The 23,542-nt window shown below is 40.1% G+C and overlaps 1 protein-coding gene across 1 annotated transcript in view; it reads right to left on the bottom strand.

Annotated features, from left to right (window-relative positions):
* CNTNAP2 (contactin associated protein 2) overlaps positions 1 to 23,542 on the bottom strand; it is a 1,403,550-nt gene that overhangs the window by 668,008 nt on the left and 712,000 nt on the right. Inside the window, exon 12 of the mRNA XM_088018399.1 lies at positions 6,303 to 6,422. Coding sequence (XP_087874525.1) covers positions 6,303 to 6,422 — 120 coding nt within the window. The remainder of the gene's footprint in view (positions 1 to 6,302; positions 6,423 to 23,542) is intronic.

Genomic DNA, 23,542 nt, shown 5'->3' with positions numbered 1-23,542 from the left:
CCTATTCTACGGTTTCCTAAAGTTGTCTACGCAGGCCCTTCATGAGTTTGGTCACTTCCAGACATACCCTGTTCCCCACATCCTGCTTGCTGGCACTTGCCATACTTGGGTGCCTCGCCTCATTCGTTATAGACATTTGCATTGATTTGAAGTCACTCTCCGTCCTCAAATGTTTTATCATTCTCTAGCACCCAAGCAGTCACTTCAACATCCATATGGATAACCCAGTCTTCCCCAAATGCTCTTAGACACTCTTCCTCCACTTACTCTCAATTACATCCTCCTCCTACACGCTGACACATCATTTCATCCCCAGAGACCTGATCTCTACTGAGTTCCCGAGGGCTCATGCCCAACATACCTTTTCCCTGTTTACATCAACCCCTAAATGATATTATCACTTCTCATATATTCATATGCTAACAACTAGCACATTTCTATCTCTAACTCACATATCCTTTTTGAGGTTTTATCCAATTGCAAAACTGGCATCTCAATTTAGATGGTATATAGCACCTCACATTTAACTATGCCAAAAGTGACTTCTTGAGTTTTCTTAAAATCTGTTCTTCCCTTAATTTTCCACATCTCCCAATGGCACTGTAATTCACCCAGTTATTCAATCCATACATTCGGGAGTTATTCTTGATAACTGTCTTTAGCCATCCTCACCCAATCTGTCATCCATCCTGAGAATTCTAACTTCAGAACAGATCTAAAATGCATCTCTGTCTCATCACTTAAACTGTCACCACTCTAGTTCAAGGAGGAGATGATGCCTCCCTGGACTTTGACAAAAACTCCAGAACTGGTCTTGGTGTTTCCACTCTGCCACTCATGCCCCCGCCTCCATGGTAGTTTTAAACAAGACCCTCTCATTCTCCTGCTTAAACTCTCTCCTCTTATTTATTTGTTTGCTTTTTTAACATGTGTTTTATTATTAGTTGTGAAGGCATTTAGCATATCCACTTATTCTCACATGGCACAGTTCCTGATGCATAGTGGATATATAAATAAAAAAATACCTGGAAAAAAGGATCCTAGAGGTATGCTTAAACATTATTTTTTTTTCCATAAAGACTGAAAACATTCACAATCTTTGGGATATTTTTTTTGGTGTATCATGTTGCCCTTCTATCACCACGCCCACTTCGCTCCCACCCCCATCCATCCTTAACACCGGCAGCTGTTAATCCGCTCTCCATTTCCATAATGTTGTCTTTTCAAGAATGTTATATAAACAAAATCAGACAGTATGCAATCATTTGAGATTGGATTTTTTTCACTCAGCATAATTCTCTGGAGATTTATTTATTTCTGTTGCACTGGATCAACGGTTCATTCTTTTTTATTGTCAAAGAGTATTCCATGGTATGGAGGTACTAAGTCCGTCTAATCATTCACCTGTCAAAGGGCATCTGGGTCCTTTCCAGTTTTTGGCCATTACCAATAAGTCTGCAATGCTCATCTGCATACAGGTTTCCGTGCAACTCTGTCTTCATTCCCCTGGAGTAAATGACCGGCAATGCGATTGCAGAGTCATGTAGTAGGTGCATGTTGAGTTTTTAAAGAAACTATTGTTATGTGGTACATATATACAATGGAATATTATGCAGCCATCAAAAGGAATGAAATCTTGCCATTTGCAACGACGTGGATAGAACTGGAGGGTGTTATGCTGAGTGAAGTAAGTCAATCAGAGAAAGACATGTATCATATGACCTCACTGATATGAGGAATTCTTAATCTCAGGAAACAAACTGAGGTTTGCTGGAGTGGTGGGGGGTGGGAGGGATGGGGTGCCTAAGTGACAGACATTGGGGAGGGTATGTGCTATGGTGAGCGCTGTGAATTGTGTAAGACTGTTGAATCACAGATCTGTACCTCTGAAACAAATAATACATTATATGTTAAAAAAAAAAAGATAGCAGGAAGGGAAGAATGAAGGGGGGTGGAAATCGGAAGGGGAGATGAACCATGAGAGACTATGGACTCTGAAAAACAAACTGAGGGTTCTAGAGGGGAGGGGGGTTGGAGGATGGGTTAGCCTGGTGATGGGTATTAAGGAGGGCACGTTCTGCATGGAGAACTGGGTGTTATACACAAACAATGAATCATGGAAAGCTACATCAAAAACTAATGATGTAATAATGTATGGTGATTAACATAACACAATAAAAAAATAAAAAAAATAAATATAAAGAAACGATTGTTGGGAATTGGGGATGAAAATAAGGATGCTTTGCAAGAGGCATTATGAAGAAGAAATTGAGAATGTAAAAAAAACAAACATAAAAACAGCTGAGATGACCAAAAGATATCAACAGGTTAAAATTGTGGACCGAAATGAACAATAAAATATTCTAAAAGGGACACAAGTCAAGTCCTCCCTTATGATTCAATATGAAACATAGTGAGAATAAGGGATATGTTACTTATTGATAATGTTAAACAAACAAAACTTGGAGACATCAGTTGACAGTTAGTGTGGTCATGATTATTTGGAGGAACTTCTGGTCCAAAAATCAAGGGAGACTCCCTTCTTCTTGTCAGGCCCTAAATTATTTGTGTTTTCATTTCTTTTATCTTTTAAATTAGTAATTGAATTGAAAGTTTAGGATTCCAAAGAAAAGATCTGAATCAGAAGTAATTTTCAACAGCGTCTTTAGTTTCTACCTAAATCTACATCAGATATTACCTGTCAGGGAGGTCCCTTCCCTTAAAATTTTCACTATGTCTGTACAAATTTAAAGTTCTCCTCCATCCCACCCCATCTGTAGGAAGAAAGAAAAAAAGGCTGATCACTGCCAAGATGCTGCTTCTTCCCCAGAGAAGATGTGTTGCTCCCATTTTTAAAATATGTGATATATTCAACAGTAATAATACCTAATTACATTTGGGCCACTGAGAAGTGGGACAGATCTATTCTTTACTAGAAAAGTTATAAAGTAAGGTGTATATACACTTTCTCATGACATACAGTGATAGATATATCAAGACTTCATAGAATTGTTCATGCTGTCATTCCTTCCTCTTCTTCAACATCTATCTCTTGGAACTGCAACAGCCCAAACCAAGCTATGTGGTACCATACTGTCCTATGATGTCAAGTTCACGTTCTTTCCAGATGAAGGAAGGGTTGATGGGTGGTAAAAGGCCAAAGAATGCCTGCTGGCCTTCAGTGTCCCTGACACATTGGTTTTCATAACTATCTTGCATGATAAAAGATACATATTCTACCTTCAGAAAGTGGTACTGTACTCTTCACTGTCCAGACTGCATTTAGAGTACTGGCTTAAAATATAATCATGTTTTGGGGTGCCTGGGTGGCTCAGTCATTAAGCATCTGCCTTCGGCTCAGGTCATGATCCCAGGGTCCTGGATTGAGCCCCACATCGGGCTCCCTGCTCAGCGGGAAGCCTGCCTCTCCCTCTCCCGCTCCCCCTGCTTGTGTTCCCTCTCTCACTGTCTCTCTCTCTCTGTCAAATAAATAAAATCTTTAAAAAATATACAATCATATTTTTATATATTAGGAGAAAAAAATCAAGATTCTTATAGATTAAATCAAGTTCTCACAGATTATATTTTAGTTCAACTAAGATTAAAATGAAGATAAACAAGAAAGTACCTGAGCACACTGGCAAGTCCAACAGTCAATAAACTCTTAGATCAAGCTTTCTGGTAAGCGGGTTTCTTCTCTGGGACACACTTAGAGTTCTTGGCATGGAAGGATATTTTTGGGAGGACAGCTCTCATGTTACCATTTTCTCCACCTGCCTTCCATACTATATTCCCGTTCTCATCATTCCCTCTTCTGTTCTAGGCCATGCATGGCTTCCTGATGTTGCTGGAAGTTCTCCGCAGGGTCTGCTTACACACAACGCTCTTCAGGATTCTCCCTTCGAGCAGCACAATCCTATCTCCACTTTGCACCTGTGTCTGGGAATGTCACTGGAAAGACATGACTGCCGAATGACCTGTGAGCTGAACCCAGGCACTCCAAGGCTTCTCATCCTTCCCCTGTCCTTGGAATGGGGTTCCACTTGCCTTTTTCTCTCCTGAGGGCTGCTCCAAGGACAGAGACTTGTGGTGGTGGTGTGGTGTTGAGGACGCCTGTATGGTGTATGTGACTGAACCCACATGAGGCCTCTTTATATACTGTTAAAGATTATGCTGCCAGCAAGACAAGCCTCATATATAAGTTTCCTGTGCTTATTAAAACTGCCACCTACCAACCTGGAGGGGCCTGTGTCTTTCTTGGGTCTCTCCCTGCCCTCTGAGTACAGGGGCTGGTTTCAGATCACACCCACAAAGTTCCCTGGAGAGTTGTCAATCAATAAACTGCTGAATCAAAGTCTTCAGCATAGAGACAATTAGTATGTATGGAAAACAAAAGCAAAAACAAAAAACTCCATAAATGATTCCAAAGCATTGCCTGATTTAAGAACCACTAGCCCCCCAACCGATTTGTGTTTGAATCTTACCTAAATAATATAAGCAAGGTATTTAGCTATCTAATCCTTTAAAAAAAATAATACCTTACTCCCAGATAACATTTACTGAAAGTTTACCATGTGTCAGACAATATGGGAAGAACCATATGTATATTACTTTATTTCATTTATATAAGAATGCTATGCAGTAGATATTATTATTAATCCATTCATAGATAAACATACTGAGGCTTATTGGGTTTAATAAAGTTAATCTAAGGTGCCCATGATTATATGCCTGGTGACTGATGGAGCTAGGATGCAAACCCAGGTAGTCTAAGAATTTATCATGGTACCTGACACAAAGTAGACGGATCATACAGTAATCATCCTAAGTAGTGTCATTACTGTTCTAATCAAATACTTCAGCAGTTTCCATCAAATGCTGATCCTCTCCTGGAGCCAGTGAATAGGACATGCCTCACACTCTTCTACTTTGGAGGGTAAGACATTACTAAGTGTCTGATGGAAAATCTGCTCTTAGAGATCTGTATATTTTACACATTGTGGCAGTTTATAAGAACACACAATTTCATTTCATAACCCCGAAATTTAATATGGAAGTGAAGAAAAACTAGGTTCTCTTCTGATGTAGAAAATTCCAGATACATATCATGAAAACTGTGGGTACTGCCAGAATGGAATTTCCATCCACAGAAAGCCTCCTTCTGGGTCCGGGCACCCCAATGTTTATAGCAGCAATGTCCACAATAGCCAAACTGTGGAAAGAGCCAAGATGTCCTTCGACAGATGAATGTATAAAGACGATGTGGTATATATATACAATGGAATATTATGCAGCCACTAAAAGGAATGAGATCTTGCCATTTGCAACGATGTGGATGGAACCAGAGGGTGTTATGCTGAGCAAAATAAGTCAATCAGAGAAAGACATGTATCATATGACTTCACTGATATGAGGAATTCTTAATCTCAGGAAACAAACTGAGGGTTGCTGGAGTGGGGGGGGTGGGAGGGATGGGGTGGCTGGGTCATAGACATTGGGGAGGGTATGTGCTATGGTGAGCGCTGTGAATTGTGCAAGACTGATGAATCACGGATCTGTACTTCTGAAACAAATAATGCAATATATGTTAAGAAAAAAAAGAAGAAGATAGCAGGAGGGGAAGAATGAAGGGGGGGAAATCAGAGGGGGAGATGACCCATGAGAGATGATGGACTCTGAAAAACAAACTGAGGGTTCTAGAGGGGAGGGGGGTGGGGGGATGGGTTAGCCTGGTGATGGGTATTAAAGAGGGCACATTCTGCGTGGAGCACTGGATGTTATGCACAAACAATGAATCATGGAACACTACATCAAAACTAATGATGTAATGTATGGTGATTAACATAATAAAAAATTTAAAAAAAAAAAAGAAAGCAAGCCTCCTTCTGTTAACTACAGGGCCCGGGGAAGATCAGGAGCGGTCCATAAGCTTCCCCTGACATGGGCAGCGTGGACAGTCAAGCAGTGATACTAAGTTCTTCAGTCTAGGTTACTGGTGGAGCCTACTCCATGGGCCACAGCTCTTCCTGTGGACTTCCCCCTCAATTTCATTTTCTGGGTTTTTCCCCTACATATTCATATTTTAAAATGTTCAAGTCAGAAGGCAGACTTTAAAAAGAACAGGCTAGAAGATTTTATTGCTTCAGAAATACATTTCATCATTTTACTGAACAAATCCAACAATATTTAGCTTATTACATGTTGTGATAAGAACATGGTGCAGAAGAAACTTGAGTGCTATACTGTTCATGTTCAACATAGAGAAAAGAAATGTCTATGAAACATAAATATGGCATAGTTACCTGTCATGTTGCAGTAGACTTTCAGAGGCCCCAGAGGTCCACTGCCATCAGGATCTATCCAGTAGTAATTTGACGTCTGGCCCAGGTGTTTGTATGCTTCACAGGAAGGCTCATAGATCGCTAGAACAGAACAGCCTACATGAGCACAGTGCAGAGCAAATGGCTCCCCAGATGGGTGCCCTAGCCACATCCACTACTGGCCAGCACTGCTGAGCAGTATATCCTCCTGTTAGAGCGAATGTTCTTTTTCTCTACATTGAAATTCATGATTTGGTTCTTACTCTATAAGTATTTCTGACCTAACAAGTTCCTGCTATGGCTTTATAGTTGGGGAAAGGTCTAAAACTATCAATACATTGTAAAATAAATGTAATGTTTGTTGCAATAGGGCCCAGATCACTGAAGTAATATTTAATCTGTAGTTATTTATAGATACCATCTCCTTATTGTAAGGGACTTTATTTTGAAAGGCCATAAGTATTGGCTGTTTTGTTGGGCTATCAACTAAGAGAAAAATCTCTCTCTCTCTCTCTCTCACACACACACAGACACAAAAGCACCCTTTTTTTTTTTTTGCATAGATATTATACATTTCCCTCAAACAACATGAGATTTCTAATCTTCCTTTATTTAGGAAAAAGGAAAGAATGTCCCTGCTTCATTTTGTTACAGGTATTTTAATTACATCGCATCTAGTTCGTGTAGAAGGCTGCCATCAATGTAATTAAATAATAGGTTCTTTTCCATTGTTTTTCTATTTGTTCCCATGCTCCTAACACATTCTCTTTTCTCACAGAGACTGCATCTGGTTTCCGAAGTACAAAATGGACATTTGCGTATCTCCTCTGTTGTTACAACTTCTAGAATACTACTGGGAAGACTTTTAAAAAACAGCTCCACAGTGATATTTATGATAACTTTGAAAGATCCACCTTACAAAACCGAGAACTATTTCTGGTAAAGAGCTATCATCGGATGCACACATAATCTAGTCTTTTGGTAAAGAGCATTGGAATTCACACTGCAATCTGTGGTTCATTAACAGCAGGTCAGATTCTGGGACCTATCTTTTCTACCTTCCGCTTCCACGTTCTCTGTGTCTCCACTTGGCTGCCTATGGTTTCCTCTCTCTCCAAAGAGGTTAGACCTCAAATTCAATTTCATGTCAACAACAACATACTAGGCTAAAACAATTCTCAAATTCTTTGTTTTACTTAATCCTCTTTTCCTCCCTTCCTTCCTTCTGCAAATACTGAGTACCTACGATGTGCTGAGCAGGGGATTAGGCAATGCAAATACAGATGTGAGCACCACAGATAAAGGACCAGTAGGGTTTGTTCACTAATTATTTTGGTATTACTCATGCATAAGGTGCCCCTGGAAGGGGATGCAGATGGAAAGCTAGGCAAAGCTCACGTGTCTTTCGTCCGAGTGTGATGATTAATATGCCCGATTTCAATCTCCCAAGTCTCTTATTTGGATAATAAGCTATGGTTGCTCTAATTCTGGAATGCCATGCCAAGTAATATACTGCAATAAAGGGCAGGGGGGAAGATTTTTAAACTCTAAGCAGGAAGATGCTATAATTAGACGTAGGTTTTAGAAAGAAAACTCCTATAGAAAAACAACAGATTTTAGGGAAGTGATTCAGAAATTCAGGAGCACACACAGGCTGTCATTACCATAGGCCAGGTGAAGGATGACTATTTCCATATGAGAGTATGAGGAAGGATGAAGTAGATGGGACTGATTCACGTGTTTTTAAAATCAACTGGGGATGGAGACCAGGTGGATGTAGGTAGTTAGGAAGAAAGAGAGTAAAGAATGACCTTAACTCACAATTTCTAACTGTCTTACTAATTTTTGCAACCTCTCTCCAGATAATTGCAATTTTTCTGTGTAGCTTAAAATGATCCAGAATGTCAAGTTAAAATTCTGAAGTTTTCCTTTTAGTCCCTTTGGGCAATCTGCCTCTAAAAGCTTTCATTTTTCTTTTTAAAATATTTAATCATTAGTCACTCTCTCTCCCCCCTGCAAACACCCCATTTTCCTTATTATCCAGTATCTGGTTTAAAACAATCATACTATGAATTGGCTCTCCTATTCAAATACCTCTTCACTTCTCACCAAATTATGCTTTTCAGCCAATGTTAGTCTAGTCCTAAAGCAGTACTTTCATTATGTTAAAAAATATGTAATGATTTTTCAGTATCCGTGATATTATATCCCAGATCACCATCTATGCATACAAGACCTTCCATAATCCTAACAGATGTTTCCTGGTTTGGGTGACTTGCCCACATAAACTTGCACACTGGTCAGGCCCCTTTTCTGGGGTCACCTTTATCTGCAATGCACTACAAACCTCTTAATCTATTAACCTTCTCTACCAGAGTTAACTATTAAGGCAGGAGTGCTAAGAAACAGGGTTCTGCAATCCAACAGACTTGGGGTGAAATTCTGACTCCACAAAGTACTATTATATAACACTGGCAAAGTTGCCTCATCTCCTTTAGCCTTGTCTGGAGAATAGGTATCAGGTATTTACAATGTAGTAATGAGAACTAGAGGACATAACAACACTCATTGCTAAACCACTGTATCTGGGACATGGTAAACATTTAATAGGTGGAACTTTTATGATTAATGTAGTAATTATTAATTAGGTCCTCCTCACAGTGCTCCTTTCTTAAAGAGACTGCCCCTAGTCAATATACCCATCTTTCTGTACGGTCCAGGGCACTCACTGCTCCTCTCATGTACTTAATACCCGATTATAGTCAATTGAGGATTTGATTGACTGTTGTTGATTGAATTTCATATACGAAAATTTTATTTCCTAACAGGACTGTGAGTTATCTTGAGGGGAGGGTGTAGAATATCTATTTTTCTTTTCTACTCCATATAATCTAACATGGTAGATTTTTTTAAAGATTTTATTTATTTATTTGAGAGAGAAAGAGAGCACAGGGAGGGGAGGTAAGAGAGAGAGCAAGCGTCTTTAAGCAAACTCCACACTGAGTGGGGAGCCTGATGTGAGGCCCAAGCTCAGGACCTTATCTCAGGATCCCATGATCACGACCTGAGCTGAAACCAAGGGTCCGACGCTTAACAGACGGTGACACCCAGGTGCCCCAAACATGGTAGGTGTTTAAGAAGAGCCTGTCAGAACTGATGAAAGCATGATCTGATGATAAGAAGTGCAGGTAACTCCTGCACGTCTAAGCAAGCATATAAACACCCTAGAGAGGGCTACAGACCTTAACTCAAGTAACTGACTAAGAGCAAGGGCTGACGGCTTGTAGACGAGGGAAACCTGGGTATACAAGCTGCTCTTCTTTTTTTCTTCGAAGTGGGACAGTTACTCTGCTTGACTTTCACCCATGACAGGCCTACTCACTGCTTTTGCCTCATCAACACAAATGGGAACCCAAGTATTTCAGTCCAAATGGTATCGTGTGTGAAAACCACCTGGAGAGCTTGTTAAGACAAGCTTGTTAAGATTCCTGGGCCTCACCCCAAAGATTCTGATTCAGCAGAGAATGTGCAGTTCTAACAAGCTCCCAAGTGACGCTGCAGCTGCTGGTCCTGACTATGGTTTGAGAGGCACGGATCTAATCCTGGAAAAAAGCTAACTCCGGAAGGGCGCGCTAATTCTTAATATTTAGATATAAGTAGGAAAAAGGTAGGACACCAAAAAGCAATAGAGTGAAATTTTAAATAAAATAAGGCCGGACTGCCACTTCACTTCACTCAAAATAACGAAAAGGGATTGGGATACCATACCCCAAATAAAAATACACGCGAAAAGAAATATACGTGGATGAATGCACCCACACAGTAACAGTGGTTATCTTTGAGCAGTAAGATTATGGATGATTTAAAACTTCATACTTTTCTGTTTTCCATATTACTTTATAATGTGCATAAGTTAATGTTATGATTAAAAATACACTTGAGAAATACATATCTGGAATAATGGCAAGGAGGTAAAATGGCAAGGACACCTGGATATAATGAAATTGCATTAGTTTTATAACTGAGTAAGGAATTAAGAGATTTTCATTCAAATCTCCTTTCTGTCATTTACAACGTGGAAACTCCCCTTAACTTTTCGTTTTCTTAACTCTGAAGCGAAGGCAACACTATCTCCTTCAATTAAGTTATCGTGATGATTAAACGAAATCACACACACTTTGTAAACTAAAAAGCATTGAGTATATTGACATTTTAATGCAGAGAATGAGCTAACCGAAGCATTTCCCCTGCATGCCTCAGCCAGTTAGCTCTGGGCCCAGTGCAGGGAGGCATAGCTGGCTTGCACAATTTGTGTGCATTAAGCCTGAGGAGATGACAGTGCCCAAGGGCTAAGGCGGCAGCCAGTGAAGAAGTGTGCAAGCCATCATCAGTGATGGAGTTTTGCTAGTCCACTGCTGAAGAACAGAGAGGCAACTGGGCTGATGGGGAAATAAACAGACTCATCAAGTCCATCGATTTATTGGAAAAGTAATTTTTCTCTGCTGAGACTTCCAGTACCAAATAAAAGGTCTCGAATTTTTGTACATATTTGTAAATAAATCTCAGATGTTAAGAAATACTATCTATTGAACACATCAAATTGAATTTCATAGCATGTAAAACCCCAGAAGGTGGGAATCCTAAGTATGTTCTTCATTTTCATTAAACGACGAGTGTTGTCTGTGTGACATCACACTAGGTACAAGGGAAAATGACAAAGGACCGCTGTGTTAGGTTCACATGGTTCCTGTAAATAATCAAGCCTTATGCACTGAAACAACACGAACTTATTACCTTACAGTTCTGGAGGTTAGAAGTTTGAGGTGGGTTTCACTGGGCTAAATTCAAGGTGTCTGTAGGGCTGTGCTCCTTCTGAAAACTCTGGGCAAAAATCCATTTGCTCACCTGGCTCAGCTTCTAGACTCCGCCTCATTCCCTGCTCATTGTCCTTGTGCCATGTCTCCATCTTTGAAGCCAGTCCTTCCCACACTCCATTGTTCCGATTCCCTTTCCCTGATTTCCCTGTCACATCTCTTGCTCTGTTTTAAGGAGCCCTATGATCACGTTAGACCCACCCAGATCATCCAGGATACTCTCATGTGATGGGCCTTCACTTGATCATAAAGTCCCTTTGCCATAGATGCTAACATATTTACAGGTTCCACAGATGAGGGCAGGGACACCTGGGGGGGGGGTGGCATTATTCTGCTTATCACAACTATATAAAAATTGGACTGCGCTCTTAATGAACAGATGTTATTAAGCATCAAATGTGTTCCTAGTATTGTTAACAAAAGAAGTATTGAGCAGAATAATAAAAGATGGAGGCATAAAGTCAAAGGTTGGTACTGAACTTTAAAAATCCATATGGCCCTGGGCTTACAACCATCAGTAGAACACCAAACAACACGTGCACGCTCTGCCCTCCCAGCCCCAATCAAGGACGAGGAGAAACGCTCCCCTTGCTCATGTGCAGACGTGGCATGAGGCATCAGAAGGATGGCCAACTCGCAGGCAGAGGGGCGAGCCAAAGGTTGAGGGGCCAAGCTGTGCAACCGGCTTCATGTTCTGGGAGAGGAAGCACAGTTAAGGGATGGTCAGCGCGGGGACAGACGTAAAGGAGGAACTCCACCCAAGGAGAAGCACTCTTGAGAGTCTGAATGGCTGCAAAATATGGGACTAGAAAGAGGGCCAGAATACAACAACAGCAAAATGGCAATACGTTTAGGGAGCCGATTTGAGTGACTTTTTAAATATTTCAGGGCATTGGTATTTATAGAACCAAATTATAGGGAAAGGAACTATTTAGTGGAATTGGGTGGTGACCACATCATTGGAGGAATGTGAACATGAAAGCCAAACTGGAATAAAAATTGGTGAAGATCACTAAATTTGTGAGGGAGTTTTTGTTAGGATGGGTGAGATAGATTCATTTTTTAAAAAAAATGTGGATATTTCTAATTATCAAAAGAACTTACACTTTTTGATGAATTTTGGAAAAGGAGCAAATACTATAAAAGAAAAAGATAACACCTTGTTTTCTTGACCTCGGGAGCAAATTTGGGTGAGCCTGTATTTCGTTCTCCTTTTGAATGCCAGGCCCCTCTCCTTACCTCCACGTAGACCTCCTTCAGTGGTGTGAAAAGTTAATGTAACTGCTCACAATCCAGAATACACAGTGGCCATGTTCTATTAGCCGTTGTCAGGTACTCATCACCGCCTCTATGCCACCATGAAGTGAGCTCTAAATTCTGATGGCCACTCTTAGATTCTTGAGAATCTAAAAGCAACAACTTTGCCTGTGAATGCATCTTCACTGGCCCTGGCTAGACTCTGATTTAAAATAAAACAAAAAGAAAAAAAGTTTCTTATATGGCAAAAAAAGAAAAGCACTTTCCATTACTTTATTTGTATTTTTTATTAATATTTGGAAAATGTATTTTCAAATGTACATTGGAGAGATCTTTTAAGTCTATTGTGGGGCGTGCAGTTACGAGTGATGCCCATTTATTGTCATCATTTTTCTATTAATTTATACTGGCCATACTATAAATGAAGACTAAAATCTGTGTTCTTTCATATTGGTCTTCCCTGTTTTTGTCTTATAGCTTTGAATATGTAGTTTTTGATGTATAAATATATTTTGTTATTAAATATATTAAGATTTCCCCTTTAAGAACTTTCCACAGCTCTTAAGTGTGTATTATCATCTTCCATTTATGACAATAAGATCTTGAATACCATGCTGAGGAGTGGTTAAGACATACACACACATGTGATTAAAACACTAAGGTACCTGGAAATGGAGAAGAAAGCACAGATCAGTGATTCCATACCACGGCTTCTTTTTTCACATAAACACTGGTGATTTTAAAAGGACGTTGCTTTGGGTTTAAATATATCCCCCACAAAAGATGTTGAAGTTCTAGTCCCCAGTACCTGGGATGGTGACCTTATTTGGAAATAAGGTGTTAGAGATAATTAAGTTCAGATGAGATCACTACAGTAGGCCTAATCCAACTTGACTTATAGAAAGGGGCCATTTGGACACAGAAACAGATACCAGAAGGGAAGACAATATAAAGACACAGGAAGAATGTCAACTGCAAGTGAGAGAACATCTGAGGCCACCAGAAAGAAGCTACTAGAGAAGTATGGAACAAAGTCTCCCTTACAGGCCTCAGAAGGAATCAACCCTGCAGATACCTTGATTTTGGATTTCTAGCCTCTGAAACTGTAAGGCCATACATTTCTGGTAAGCCACCTTGTTTGTGGGTCTTTGTGACAGCAGTCCTGGGAAACCAATACAGACACATAGGTGCCAAGTGATTTGGCCAAGTTGGAGCTTTTCCAACTTAGAGATGATGTGGAGGTCTCTCCACCATGTTTTACTACTTTAATATTAAGAGGGAAATATCTTCCAGATAAAACGATTATTTTTGGCTCATATGTGTAAGGTCTTATGCTGGGTGCTCTGAATAGTACAAAGCAACAGTTCTCCAGAGCTTTGCTGATGCTGATGAGCTGAGAAAGGCTCTCCTTTACCCTTTCTACACTTCGTAATTTGAGATAGGTGTGTAAGTATATCTGGCATATATCCTTCCTGTTATTACCTTCTAAAGCAGATGGATCTCTAGAAGTGGCTAAGGATGAAACGTGTTAGAAAATTAATCACAAATCAACAATGAACATGTACATAAAGGTTATCTTTGGAACATCGTAAGTAGTCTTTTCCTGATTGCCCAGAAAGGGAAAAGTTCACTTCTAATGATTTGATATAAAACTGAAAAGAAGCATAAAATAATTTTATAGCTCATTTGCTAGTAAATGCTGTAAAATGACATTTTGGGTATTGATAGTTTATGAATGTCTTCACTTTCCTGCTCTCTTATAGCGGAGGGACCACATACTTACTACAGATCAAGAACAGGATGCTAACAAAGGAGATTGGTTTACTGGAGACCCTACTCTTGACTTAATAAAGTCTTTGAATGAAAAATGTGGATGTACCACAAAATGAGAAATAGCTATTCTTAGCCCTTGAAAGGGGCCTGGGGCATATGTGAATTGGTGATATTCAGAATAGGATGGTCTCTGGGACCTTCCTTATGCTGATGCCTTTTATTCACTAAGTCACCTTCTGATCTTAATGTGTCTTTCAAAAATAAGTTTACCTACTGGAATGAGATATTTCTCATTTGAAACAATGAAACTGATTTTCTGATCTCAATCAGGCTCTAATGAATTTGGTTGGAGAACCTAGTTTTCCCAGAATCTCATTATTCCTGTTAAGGTAACTATTTGTGCACAACCAAGCTGGAAATCCAGAGAGGCAGCAGTGGCCTTGAGACCTCCCCACCCCATAAAAGCTCCCTAATTCTAAGACCATGCAATTATTTTTAATTAGCACAATGTAAGCTGCACAGTACCTAGGTCCTCATTAACACATGAATATTAACCTCACATGTTCTCTGTCTCTTCGTTGTTTTTTTTTTTTTTTTAAGCTTGAATGAATGCCCCGAGTAAACTACATTATATCCCGGAGGAGCTATTGTCTCATAATTGGCACAGAACAAATGGTAGTGGTAGAGAGAGTGTGGGTTTAAAAACAGATATTCTGCATGCTAATATTATGTCATGATCTTTCCATGAGTGCATTTCTGTATGAGATGTTACTCATTATCATCCTCTAATGGGTTCTTTCACCTGTCCAAGTCTCAAGGGAAAAGGGTAATTTAGAAGGAAAAAAAAAGGAAAAAAGTTTTGATTTCTTGTCAATAAACCAATAGCTTATATTTCTTTACTTGACAAATCCTTCAAGAAAATTTTGGAGATCAAAGTAAAATCTACATTTATTTTTTCCTTTCTACTCTCCTACCCATATCCGCCCCATTTCTGCCTTTTGTTTGAGTCTTCCCATTCTTGGTTTTAGCTCCAAAGCACTACTTTAAAGAAAACAATAATCCCAAACTTGGCAATTCTGGTCACAAAACCACAACTCTTTGTCTCTATTATCATCATGACTGCCATATACCTTGGTGATATTAATGTCCATACTTGATACTCTGTGACCTTCACTCCACAAAACATAAAATTGACTGTTTTTTCATTACTCCGTCTGGAGAAGCTCTACTAGTATTTTCTTCATTATTGTTTTTAGGTTACAGAAGACTAAGATGAGGGGGGAAAACCTGTAAAACCAAGTAGGCGTGTGCTACAAACTCCTGCTTTCTCATTTTAACAGGTCTCTACAGCAAAGCTCAACAACCCTATTGATCACTAGCTTAGATCTTACAGACACTGGCTATGGTTATCTCTTGCTCCATCTACTCAATCCTCTATTCTCATCTCTAACCTTATCATTCTCATTTTCACTCTGTCCCAATAATGAGACTAAGAACATTGATCCAAATGTGTTAAAACCTGTATTTACTCCTTCAGTGTAATCTACACATGTCCTTTTTCCTTTCCCATTGCTAATTAATTAATTAATTTTTACATTAGTAGTACTAGATCTGGTGCTATGCCTTATACTAGAAATAAGTAAAATGAATGAGTCATAGATCCTGGCTCTGAGGAATTTGCTGTATAATCTATGGCATAGATGTGTGGAGAAATAAAATACTATATAACTGGATGAGTGTTATTTTAAAAAAAAAGATATAAACAAAGTACCCAAACACTTTAGATAAGGGATTGGACAACTTAGGACTGTCTGGTAAGGCTTTATTTGTGAAGTCACTTGGAGCTGAGTCTTAAAGGATGAGTAGGAGTTTGCCAGGAAGAGGAGAGAAGGACCCTTCTTTACTACTCCTTTCCAATGCCATGTTACTTCATGCCAGTCTTCTGAAACTTTGAAGAGAATTATTTTCTCGATTTTCCTTCTCTTTTTTTCCCATTAGCTCCATCTTCTTTGTTAATTAGCACCCGTCTCCTCTACCTTGGGTAATGGCACGGGGTGGGGGGGATATGCATACTGCCCTCTACTCCTGTTTTATCAATCCAACCTAAGGGAACTTCTCTTTTTTAGCACTTACATCTGAACCCCCTCAAGTCAGAAAGTTATCACTTCTGCCTCCCTTTCGAGAATGCTGCTGATCACTATGCTGACTTTGACTAAGTCCTCCTTCTCTGTGACTTCAGTAGACTTGGTCACTGTTGACTATCCCATCCCCTCACGGAAACTTACTCTTCTCCGCCCTTCTGTGTCCTCACACTTGTCTCTCTGACCCTCTGACCACTCCTTTAATGTCCTGCACTGTCGTTTTTCTTTTCCTGGCCTTTAGAGAGAGCTATTCTCTGAGGCTTCTCCTCAGTGCTTTGTGCCTGCCATCTGAACAGAAGGATTAGTTCACTATTCCAAGACTTCTTACCTAAAGAAAGGCAGAGTCAGGACTGAGACACAGGAATTCTAGCTACAGAATCTCTGCTCTTAAGCTATGCTGAATTGTTTATACTAATCTCATCATTATTTTTTTTACTATTTTTCATATTTATATTTACTACTTTTACCATTTATACTCTTATCATCATTCTCAAGAAAAAGGCATATTTTGTTCTTATTGTTGGAAGATAGTTTGGAAAAGAGGGTGTGTTTTACTAAAGTAGAGTCTCCTGAAGGAAGAGCAGATTTTTAAAATTAATATCTGTGTATGTGTGCTGAGGAAAAACTATGGAGTGTGAAATTCTCCAACTGTTTTTAGCTAAACAAGACTCAGGTTAACAAAAAACAAACAAAAAAAATCTGGCTCTGATTAGAAAGTTCTAAATCTTTTGCAAACTTCAGTCATTTTGAGTAAAACTGTCCTTGCAATTCAAATAAAAACATATTTTACACTACTTTACAGCTAAAAAATGTTTTACTATTGTTTATCTAATTTAATGAATGAGGCAGTATGACTGATTTTAAATGCCAAATGAAGCTGCGGGAATTCAATGAGAAAATAAGCTACTGAAAAATATGAGTACTGAAACTTGAAAATGAAATAGATTGACTGTGTTTCCCAGTGAGTCATACCTCCCTCCCTTCATGCTCTTGCATTGTCCCTTGCCCCCGCAATGATTCTGGATCTGATCATGTGACTTGCTTTGGTTAAAGGAGACTTTAGCAAACATGACATGAGCTTAGGTCTACAGCATTGTTGGTCGTCTCTTGCCCTTGAGAACACTTCTGATCCCATGGGGAGAAACCTGAGCTAGCTCACTGGAGACACATGGCCCTACTGAGAGAAGGATTAACTATGAGACTTGTGAGCAAGGCTGGCACAGACCAGCCCCAGGTGAGCTGCCATTTGGTTGCACCTGCTTGAATTACCCTTGGTGGGACCAGCAAAAGGAATGTCCAACAGAATCTATCCCATGCTGCTAACTGTTATCATGGGCAGATAAAATTGTTGTTTGGAGTCACTGAGTTTTAGAGAGGTTTGTGAGGCTGCAAGATAACAGATGAGTCACACACTCAAAGACATGTCTTCCTGGCTTTGATTATTTTACTAAGGTGCGATCATACAATGTACAACCCAATTTATTCAACATTGCCTTTTGAAGGTCTTCGCTTTGTTTCTAGGTTTTGCGACTCTGGCCATACTGCAGTGAGTATCACTGAAGTTTACCTGACTCGCAGTAGACAGACTTCTGGGTGAGGAGTTGGTGCTGATGTCATGAGGCTCAGAAGGCATAGATAGTGCTTAGGGCCCAGGAGAGCTTTAAGGACCTGGCAGATGTTTTAATTTTCAATTTCTTTTAAAATTAGAGGAGAAAGTCAATAGGAATAGGATAATAATGAATCTATTCTGGATTATAGTCATCTTTACATCAATACAGTTATAAAGTATATTTTATATTTTTTATGCGTGTGTATTTAGTGCAGGAAAAATAATCCATACAGGTAAAAAGTACCTAAGGCCCATGAAAGTCATACTGTGACCCTGGAAATAGGTCTTGTGGTTTTTTAAATTTCAATAGATATATCAGGATTGCTTTCTGAAAGTCTGTGACAATTGCCATTTTTACTAGAAATGAAGGAAAGTATCCTTTTAACTTCTTCCCATCAGTAGGTATTATCACTATTGGTTGCCACTCTGATGGATGCTAAGTGGTCACTTCTCTCAACGGAGAGTTGGAATTTTTTTCCGTAAGTTTACTGGCCGTGCAGACATGTTCTTCTGTGGACTGCCCATTCATCATCTTTTTGCAGTTTATATTTATCTGAACTCTTTGTCTCTGTCATAACTGTTGCAAACGTTACTTGCCAATTAATTATTTGTAGAGTGACATTAGCTAAGCACGTGTACCACCCACAAGTTTTGTATTTTCACGTGTCCTAGATTGCCTGCCTTGGTTAAGATGTCATCCCAAAGCCTCCTTTGCACATGGACTCTCCCCAGTTTTTTTTCCCAGGATTTTCAGTGTTTAATTTTTTACACAGAAGTCTTTGATCCCAGTTAGCTTTACATCTAAACTTTAAGTAATAATTATCATTATTCTATTTATTGTCATAAACCTGAAAAAGAAGACAGATATGGTGGGCTGAACATAGAATGGGAAGAAGGGAGTTTGTGTAGTGTCTCTGGAGTTATTTTCTATGATAAAAAGAAAGGAGTGAGTTAAATCACATGTTTTCAAACTGGGTCCCATGTAATCCTGAGGCTCACAGTGGTTCTTTGGAGACTTACATAAAAAAAGAGAGGACTATTCCCTAAACAGTGAGGATTTAAGCTTCATACAAATCCTGTCAATTACTACTGTATTTTATGTGTCAAGATTTCACCTATGATTTTATTTGAGGAGGGAAAATGTTTTGGGGGAAAAACCCTCAAAAATCCTGGATTAGATCATCCTTATCATTACTATATGATTTTAGAAAAGAAAGAGAAGGAAAAAGAAGGGAAAGAACAAGTGGGGAAAAGCTTCTATACTGATCTTTGTAACCATGGTACAAGATAGGTACCCTTATCCTCAGAGCCAGATCCAGGATTTCCAGGGCCTGAGGTCAATACATTTTACAGGTCTTCTTTAAGAAAAAAGAATATTTGAATACAAATGAGAATGTAGTTATGAAAATGGGCTGGGAGTGAACTTGTGAGTCATTCCTAGACCAGGACGCCAGCAAAAACTTAATAATCTACAGAAATGGTTGCATAAATACAGGCACTAAACCCCAAACTACTGTATCCCCAACTTTACTTCCCCTCAGCCAGACACCAAAAATGCTGGAGGCTGCGCCAAGGGAGGGCACTTGGAATAAGAAGAGACTGGGCTCCTTGCAGCTAAGATACTTTGTCCGCTTTGTGTGAACAGATGTGAACCCACCCTACACCAGTGACGGCTCTGAAGCCTGAGCTCTACCAGCTTCAGAGTGAAGTCCCAGTTTACAGCAGAAGAAACGAAGGCTCAGAGAGATTTAGTAATTTACCAGAGTCACAGAGCTTGTTGGCGAGTGTAAGCCTGGACTCCATCAAGTGCTCTGGCCCAGGTTGTGACACTTCTGCTGTCCAGCCTGGACTCTTGGCGTCCTGTCTGCTCTTCATGGGGCTTTTTACCTCTGAAGAGTTTAAATGTCTCACTGAACAGATTATTGATTGAAGAAGAAGAAGGAGGAAGAGGAGGAGGAGAAGGAGGAGGAGGAGCAGGAAGAGGAGGAGGAGGAGGAAGAGGAGGAAAAGGAAGAGGAGGAGGAAGAGGAGGAGGAGGAGGAGGAAGAGGAGGAGAAGGAGGAGGAGGAGGAAGAGGAGGAGGAGCAGGAAGAGAAGGAGGAGGAAGAGGAGGAGGAGGAGCAGGAGGAGGAAGAGGAGGAGGAAGAGGAGGAAAAGGAGGAGGAGGAGGAGGAAGAGGAGGAGGAGGAGGAGGAAGAGGAGGAGGAGCAGGAAGACGAGGAGGAGGAAGAGGAGGAGGAGGAAGAGGAGGAGGAGCAGGAAGAGAAGGAGGAGGAAGAGGAGGAGGAGGAGCAGGAGGAGGAAGAGGAGGAAGAGGAGGAGGAGGAGGAGGAAGAGGAGGAAGAGGAGGAGGAGGAGGAAGAGGAGGAAGAGGAGGAAGAGGAGGAGGAGCAGGAAGACGAGGAGGAGGAAGAGGAGGAGGAAGAGGAGGAAGAGGAGGAGGAGGAGGAGCAGGAGGAGGAAGAGGAGGAAGAGGAGGAGGAGGAGGAAGAGGAGGAAGAGGAGAAGGAGGAGGAGGAAGAGGAGGAGGAGGAAGAGGGTGAGGAAGGAAAAAAGATACCTCTCGTCTTTAAATGATAAAGTGTACAGTCGGTGGGGAAGCATTCTTACTGATAAATGAGTTTTGATAATTAGGCTCTTAGAGCATTGGGCTGTAGCCACTGTGCCAGGGAATTCTATTAGACACCACTTCTGTGCTAAGGCCATTTTGAAAATGAAGATATCCATGGGAAAAACACCCGATAGTCGTTTGTCACTCTTGGGGTTTAAAACCCCATATGGATCTGAGCCCCCTGAAATTCTGAAGAAGCCCTCCGAAATTCCTGAAGCTGGCTCTCCATCACAGGCATGCCCATTATCACGGCTACAACTGCATTATCCTGCTTGATTTTTCTGTCATCCACTCAGTTGCTGGATGATTTCATTCAAACGGCGGGTGATTAAGTAAGATACCATATACACAGTACCTAGCGTTTTTCTATCTCTTTTCCCTTGGCAACCACAGAAAGGCCAAACTCATTTTAATCATTAAACACAATGTAAGAAGGATGGAAAATATTCTTTTAAAAAGTTCTATGCATTCCAAGATCAAATAGAAATATATTGAGTGTAACCAAAGTTCTGAATAATTCATGCTCTGCTCACCTTACCTTACTGTGCACAACTGAAGATTGGCCATATCGATTTCTTGCCCAAAATACAGTGAAACCTCATTTATCTGACATCATCTGGGAATGAGCTGTTCATAGAACCACAGAATTTTAAAGCTTGAGAAGACCTTGGAGGCATCTAATCTATTTCCCTCATTGTAAATAATTATCATAATTATAACAACAGCTACTTGAGCTGTTATCATGTCATAGCCTTTGCTGAGTCACGTGATGCACCATTGGTTTTTCATAGTACTCCTATGAGGTACGTATTATTCTTTCCATTTTACAAACAAAAAAAATGAGGTTTAGAGAAATTAAAATAATTAAAGACTACATAGCTTCAAAGTACTGAAGCCAGGAACGAATTTAAGCCCATGGCGTCTTTTCTTAGCCACTGTATTACGCTAGCTCTAAGAGTCAAAGGTATCAGATGTCTTGCTTACCCAAAGTCACCCACTGACTCAGTATCAATTACTAGACCAGAACTTACATCTCCTGACTATCTGTTATCACACTGCCTCTATCTGATACAAACTCGAACCATAATTGGATCTTTAACAGAAATGAACTGATGAACTACTTTCATTCCTTTAAGCATGAAAACTCATTTTATTTTAAACATTTTCAGTGAAAATCGTTCTGAAAGTTATTGCAGTTTTCTGCCTCCTTAATCATACTACATTAAATATAATTGCCATTTCTTGCTGACTCAGTTTTCATGATTAGGTACATCAATCATTGGATTATGTTGTAACAACACGATACTCTCACGAAATGATCCCAGCAAACTTTGTTTCATTGACTTGTTGGTTTCCCTTTTTATCAGCTATGAATCTTTACTGTGTTATGACTGGGGATGCCATGCTGCAGAATCTCATTGCACTTCTTGTCCAGACACACTCAAATACGATTACTCTGAATATGTTATGGGTTGGGAAGCAATACTGTCAGGCTTGTTTACATTGGGTGTTTGAAAAATGAAACAAAACAAATGTGACCTCTAGGTTAGAGTCATCTTCCTTTAGGAACGATGAAGTTGTGTTCTGGAGGATAAAGTCAAGATAGCCAGAGGAGGCCAGGGAAAGGGCTACAAAAGCAAAGGAGTTGGATGTACGAAGCTTCAGAGGCCAGACTGTTGATTCTACCACCATAGGGTAGTGACTGGAGTCCAGGGTTCAAGGTCAGCGAGCCGGAGCAGTTGAGACTAGAGACAATTAGGGACCAGGTTTCAAAAAAAAAAAAAGCCTGCTGCTTTAATTTAAGGACTTAAACTTAGGCTTAGAGTAATCAGGAGTACTTGAAGGGGTTTAAAGAAAACCGGGTGCAATGATCCAACCATATGAAAAGTTCCTTTTGGCTATAATAGGAAGACTGAACACAAGAAAGCCAGCAGTGGAGGCAGGAAGATCAGCTATGAAGCCATGGCATGGATGTGAGATAAGATCCTCTCAGGAGAGATCAGTATCCTCACCTCTGTAATGAGAAGGGAGGGATGACCAATCCCTGAAACCACTTCCTGCTCTAAAACTCTAATTCTGTGGCTTATAATTTGTCCTTTAAACATGATCAGTCCTGGGGCACCTGGGTGACTCAGTTGTTAAGCGTCTGCCTTCGGCTCAGGTCATGATCTCAGGGTCCCGGGATCGAGCCCCGCATCGGGCTCCCTGCTCGGCAGGAAGCCTGCTTCTCCCTCTCCCACTTCCCCTGCTTGTGTTCCTTCTCTCACTGTGTCTGTCTCTGTCAAACAAATAAATAAAATATTAAAAAATAAATAAACATGATCAGTGCTATGCAAAGAAAAACAAGTTTTGACTTGGTGTAATGATCCTCATCTCTATTTGACTGTAGCTGGAAGTTGATATTGTCACTACACTGGAGTTAGAAAGCAACTGTAGTTGGCCTTTAAGGCTGTTCTGACATTATTTACTTTCCTGGTCTGTACAAATGTTGAGATTTATGTTACGGGGGTAAAATGCAGCATAGGTCAGCATTCCAGAATCTCAATTTGTTTAGCTATCCCGTGATACTCTGAGATTATCCTAGTGGGGTGCTGGCAAGTGGGCAGTGCCATTGTTAGTCCTGGACTCTGACACCAGAACAGTGTGACACTTGGCTGGCTCCCCAATTTATGCACTCTGTAAGCCAGAATGCAACATTTCACCCATAATGGCTCAGCTCCCTGATCTGCAGAATGGGGCACATGGTAACACCACCCCCTAGAGAGTTTTGTGAACCAGTCGTATACTTACTGAGTTCTTTATAAGTACTAGCTATGATTATGTCAGCTTTTATCTTCCCAAGGACCATTACTCTGCAAACGAAAAAAATATGTAGAATACTACTAGGATGAGAATTTAGCTTACATTTTTTTTAAAAAATATTTTATTTATTTATTTGAGAAAGAGAGAGAGAGAGA

This window comes from Eumetopias jubatus, unplaced genomic scaffold (assembly GCF_037043125.1).
Source record: "Eumetopias jubatus isolate StellerSeaLion01/CBP00866 unplaced genomic scaffold, mEumJub1_p1.0 scaffold_14, whole genome shotgun sequence".
Classification (NCBI taxonomy): domain Eukaryota; kingdom Metazoa; phylum Chordata; class Mammalia; order Carnivora; family Otariidae; genus Eumetopias; species Eumetopias jubatus.
This window is presented reverse-complemented; position numbering and strand designations above follow the sequence as displayed.